The 6,405-nt window shown below is 32.4% G+C and overlaps 1 protein-coding gene across 1 annotated transcript in view; it reads right to left on the bottom strand.

Annotated features, from left to right (window-relative positions):
• Positions 1-6,405, bottom strand: part of LOC106881402 (uncharacterized) — a 127,978-nt gene that overhangs the window by 71,371 nt on the left and 50,202 nt on the right. Inside the window, exon 8 of the mRNA XM_052971314.1 lies at positions 3,028-3,214. Within this exon, the coding sequence (XP_052827274.1) occupies positions 3,028-3,214 (187 nt within the window). The remainder of the gene's footprint in view (positions 1-3,027; positions 3,215-6,405) is intronic.

The raw sequence follows: 6,405 nt of genomic DNA, 5'->3' as shown, positions 1-6,405 counted from the left end.
ACACATATAAAGTGTGTAACAGTAATGAGTATTCTTTTGTATGTCGTGTGTGGGGGGGGGGTCTCGTTTTTACGTATGTGGGTGTTTCCAGATACTACCTGATGATGATAATATATATATTTTGATTTTCATTGTTTCCATTGTGACATAATCAGAGCAAATTACATTTGATCATGGTATATAACTTCCCATTTCATACCTGTGGTTATTTTGTTTTAAGTCCCAGAGGTGTTTTGGACAGGGAGATTGCATCTGTTTTGTGTAATGCTCAGAATGTGCATGTATCTGTCTTTAAGGGTTTGGCTAGTAGTACCAATATAGATTCTTTTCTGCTTGTCCTTCCTGTAAAAGTGTTGCTCTAAAGACTGTGATAGATTATAAGCAATCTCTATGTAGTGGGAATATCTTAGCTTTTATGCACCTGCATCTTTGTTCAGAGTGTTGTGTGTGTAGTGGCATTATAAATTAGTGATTACATGGTACGTGTTTTTGTGCAGCTATAGCAGACTTTTGTGTGTGTGTGTGTGTGTGTATATATATATATATATATATATATATATATATATATATACACACAAGTAAAGTTTCCACTCATTTACTAACTTATTTTGCCTAAAATTTTTGTTGCCTCTTGCATCCTTTTCTATAGTCTTTGACTGTCCATTATCCGAGCTGCATTCTTTTTGTTTGTTTGTGTGCATGTATGTGCACAAACACATGTATGTATGTAAGTGTGTGTATGCATGTATGTTCGCGTATGTGTGTGCATATGTGTATATGTATGTGTGTATGTTTGTATGTATATATTCTGCATGTTCATGTTTGTATACTTTTATGTGTGTGTGTGTGTTTGGATGTGTGTGTGTGTACCTTTGTCTCCTTGTGTGTGCATGTCTGAGTGTGTCTGTGTATGGGTTTTTGTGACTGTGTACTGTGTCTGTATGTATGGATGTGTGTCTCCATATGTGACCTTGTATGAAGTGAAGTGTGTGTATATGGTCACATGTTTCAGTCTACATTTCCTACTGTAGTAGGTAATCATACCCCCATACAGTTTATATTTATATACAGGTAGAATAGTTAGTGGCCTGTTATGTAGATGTATATGCGTGTGTGTGTGTATATATATATGTATACGTATATGCATGTGCACATGTATGTAGGCAAATGGATATAAATGTAAACAGGTAGACATACAGATTGATAGGTACATAGGTAATATGAACAGACAAGCACACATACACACATACATATGCAAACAAAGATTGAAACACGTGACCATATACACATACACTTCATTTGACACAAGGATACACATGGAGACATACATCCATACATACAGACACAGTACATATTCACAAAAACCCATACATAGACACACTCAGACATGCACACAAGGGGACAGAGGTACACACACACATAAAAACACACAAAAACATGAATATACAAAATACATACATACAAACGTACACATATATATACATATATACATATGCACACACACACACACACACAAACATGCATACACATGCTTGCATGCATGCATGCATACATGTGCACACACATGCACACAAACAAACAAAAAGAATGCAGCTCAGATAATGGACACAGACAATGGCTATTGAAAAGGTTGCAAGATGCAATGAAAATTTTAGGAAAAATAACTAAGTAAATGAGTGGAAACTTTACTGGTGAGTGTGTTAAATAATGAGGCACTAAATGAGAATGACTCTCCCCAGACACAACAATATATATATATATATATATATATATATATATATATATATATATATGTATGTATGTATGTGTGTATGTATATCACATATGAGTGCATATGTGTGTGTGTGCATGCATGTATGTTGCACATGATTGCATATATATAAATACATACACACATATGTATACAGACATACCCACATCAATACTGCTAGCAACAATGGCCAACTATAAACATTAGCACCTTTACTCCTAGCACCAACATGATTCTCTCATTAAAACCACAAAAGCCACCAACCACATCCCCATCATTAGTCTGTTTTTCTTTATATCTTCATAATAGCTGTGTTTACGTGAAAAGTGTCCAGAACTTTGATGCCAATAGTGGATAATTTTTAATTCATTTTAAATCTATATCCATTTGATAACACTAACTGTGACTATAACAAGCAGCTTCAACCATATTTTGTTTTTTATACAGCTACAGTTATCAAGAAAATGCAATATAAAAAAAAAAACCTTCAGGTGATTCAAAACTAAGAAAGTATCCAGTGTATTTTTTTGTGGCTATGCTTCAAAGAACTAGTGATATAACATTGCATTTCAGGGCATAGTAATATTCTTTCTTTGGTGGTTATTTCTAAGATTTATCTTAATTGGAATATTTACTTGAGATTTTCTGCTTGATTGTATTTAGGTTTTTTCTTTTCTTTCTTTTTTTTTGGTGTTGATAATCTGTTCATTTAACAAAAATCTCTAGGTAATTTTAACTAGATTTTAATGATAATTTATTTGCAATGTATTTCATTTTAATTTGGCTTTGTGGAAATTTAAGAAATGTACACAGATATCAGACATGATAATATGGATCACCACCCAATTTAAATTGGTATATCTATTTTAATAAGTGCAACCTATACACCAAGATTAATGATGGAGGAACTATTGCATCGCAAAACCTTTACTTACATATTTTTACAAAGAATAATAAGAATGAAGCTATCTCTTATGTAGTTACATTTAACTTTTTTCTTCTGGGAGATGCCAAAAGAGCATTCGGCTATGAAGCTGATGCAGTCAATTTTTCTAAGAGATTAGGTAAATATATTTTCATCACTTGAGTTACTTTTATATTTATCATATTCATTTAAAGTAGAGAGACAAGGAAAGTTATTTCCTAACGCAAATTGTTTAAATTCTATAACAGTAAACTTTACACTGTACAACCATATGGCAAAAACCAGTCTCAACCAATGTTCTGATCAAAAAGATTTTCTTTTCACAAATCCATTAAAATATTGTAATACTTACTGCTATTCGTACTAGGTGTTGAAGTAGTTGGTTGATGAGGTTGAGAAATATTTTGGTTTCCAGTTTGTCTCTCTACTCCGGGTTTTGGTGGACTTGTTGATGGAGGCTGCACATTTCGTGAGTCAACTAATTGCTCTTTTGGTAACAATGTTGGTAAATCCTCAAGGGAAGGAGGTTGTTTTAAATTCTATATGGAAAAAAAAAAAAAATGGAAGGTAAATCTAACTATAATACAATAAGCAAAAAAGTAGAATTGATAATGATTTTTATTATTATAAAATCTTTCATGAAGTAACTTTTAGCCTTCATATGTACTAGTAATATATTAGACTTCATTTTAATATCTTTGCCAAAGCAGAACGAACCAAGTAAGATAAAGATACCTCTTCATCTAGAAAATAAGAATCTGTGTTCAGACCTAAAATACTACAGGTACAAAAATCACTATCTTATGATATTTAATATTTGGATTCCCAAAATAATGTGTTTTCCATGCTAGGGTCTTAAGAAGACATATTCCAACATGGGAAACATAATGTAGGATAAAAGAGTGAAGGTGCTTATATTCAGACTTTGAACTGTAAAATACTGTCAACAATCCACAATAAACAACAAAGAAAACCCTATAAATAATCAACAGTAATTCTAGCAACATCATCATCATTTAACGTCTGTTGTCCATGTTGGCATGGGTTGGATGGTTTAACCAGGAATGGCAAGCTGAGGGGCTGCACCAGACTCTAGTCTGATTTGGCATGGTTTCTACAGCTTGATACCCCTCCTAACACTAACCACTCCAAGAGTGTAACAGGTGCTTTTATGTGCCACTGGCACATAAGTCAGTTACAAGACACCAGTATCTGCCACGACTACAATTTTACTTGGCTTGATGGGTCTTTTACTCAAAAACAGCATATTACCAAAGGTCTCGTATATTTGTCATTGCCTCATCAATTAAAAAAAACTAACAAATATAGACAGTAAGGGAGTTTGTCAAAACCAACAGAAATCAAGACAAACATAACATAACTAGCACAGATAGACCAATTTCTCATAAAAATTATTATAATAGAGATAAAAACTCAAAGTTAATTACTTGATTTAAACATATAGTAACAGTTTTGTTTCATCATTTACAAAAACACCTTTTAAGTGCAAAACTTTTTAGTTATGATACTGCTGTAATGCTTAATCTATAATATAAATTGAAGTTGGCCGAGCGTTGTATTCTTTCTTGTGTAATATAAATTGGACATGGGCGACCGTTGTATTCTTTCTTGTCTTGAGGTTCACAACCAAACGGCTGGGTGGATTTGCCTGAAAAATGGCACACATGTGGAGACGGGTGTATAGATTGGAATGTGGTTTGTATTTTTTTTCTAGCCCCCATAGTTACCGAGAAAATCGATTAAAACTTTTTCTAATGGAATTCCCCTGTTTGTTCAGCCATTAAAACAACCCGTTGCTCACACAGCCAGCATATACCATTTCGCTAGCAACAAGGGGAGTACAGGATGACAGTCAACCAAAAGTTTCGCTATGCTGTCTCTCTTCTTTCACCTCTTTGTGGGGTTAATAATCTTAATCTTTAGTTACAGTCTCTCATTCAAACTACATAACAGGCAGAATTGTCGGATTAAAACAGTAGGGTGTTTTGAGGGAGATTTGGCTGCTATTTCTACCAGGTCTAGCTACCATGTAGAGGTCTGAACTTAATTTTCATTCACATATTTGCATTTCAAAAATTTCATATAATCTTTTCCATAAATCAACTATCGTAAAAATACACACACACGACCATTTCATATATCTTCTTTCAATTTCTGCTCTCTGCAAATAAAATTTTTACGGATACAACTGCTTACAAAAATAGGGATTAATGTATAGTCTTAACAGTAAAGGGAGGGGAGTATTTTTAGTAGATTGTTGCCACACTGTGACAATATTATCCATTTTGTGATAAAAAAGAAACATTCAAAAGGTTTCAGAATTCTGAGAAGGATCTTACAGAGTAAAATTAATGATAAGACATAGAGCTTTGTGCCAAATTTTACTATAATTTTGTCATGAAAATTTTAAAAAACATTTCAAGTCAAATATTTCAGAATCCCTCATCCGCAATGCTTGAAGTAAAAACAGAGAAAACACTATAGTAGATGATCTGAAAAGAAACCTTTGTCTCATGGATCATTGATCAACCCCCGCTCAATCTTATCCAACGGCTGGTAATAGGAAGGTGATCCAGCTGCATGAACCATGCAAAAGCAGACACTGGAGACTAATAACATTTTCAAGTATATCAAATATTGTCCAACTCTCCAACCCATGCCAGCATGGAACATAGGCATTAAATGATGATGATGATGATGATGATGATGATGATGATGATGATGATGATGATGTATGGAAATTGTTTTTGGTGGCAAAACAAAAATCTTTTCTGGTAATCAAAAAAGGAATACTTCATTTAACACATTCTTAAAAATTCTGAAATGAACAGCACACAACTTTAATCTAGTTGCAATAAGTTCATTTTATATAACATCTCTTCTCATAAAATACCATTATTTTAAAATTTAAAATAATTTCTGAACCGTTAATAAAATGAGATAGAACAAAATGGGTGAAATTAAGAAAACAATAAATAAATAAATAGCGGAGCTGTTAAAGAAGATGCATATACTGTCAATAAGTCACTTGCACAAGTCTCAAGTGTCACCAATTCAACTGCATGCTACACCACAGCAATTAACAATATTCTCAATTAGCAATTGTTTAGGGAACTGCAAACAATTCACCTTCTAAGTAACATTGTTTAACTTAACTTTCGTGTGATATTTCATCTTCAGGCCATGGCAAATGATTACAAATACAAATATCAAGGGAAATATTACACTTGAGTAGTTCCAATATTTAAAACTACTAAAGAGAGATAACTTCACCAAGAATAACTTCAGCAAGCAAAGTTTCTAAAGTTCCCACTATATCTTCAATTCTTTTGAGATGAAATCTAGATAATAATTTTTCTTGAAAACAATGAAAAAGATGGATATCTATGTTAATATGTGAATTTGAAAGAAAGGTAAAGTATGAAAACAGATTGAAAATGTGTTATAATATTGGCAAACATACTGATATTAGAAATCAAAATACTGATAGTAAAGGAAGACAAAACAAAAAAAAAAAAAGAAATGTTTTTCTTGTGAAAGTAATTTTTAAGAAAACTAACTGAAAGTTAGTAGGTAGCTTCATAGATAAACACACTCATCAACTAAATATATAATGCAAAGTCAAAACATATTTTCCTCTAATTAAATGTGTAATTAATATATAAAATAGGATTATTGATGTAAGCTAATTTCTATTAATCTTCAATTT

Source organism: Octopus bimaculoides, chromosome 10 (genome assembly GCF_001194135.2).
Source record: "Octopus bimaculoides isolate UCB-OBI-ISO-001 chromosome 10, ASM119413v2, whole genome shotgun sequence".
NCBI lineage: Eukaryota > Metazoa > Mollusca > Cephalopoda > Octopoda > Octopodidae > Octopus > Octopus bimaculoides.
The sequence above is the reverse complement of the archived record's forward strand: the minus strand, read 5'-3'. Positions and strand labels throughout refer to the sequence as shown.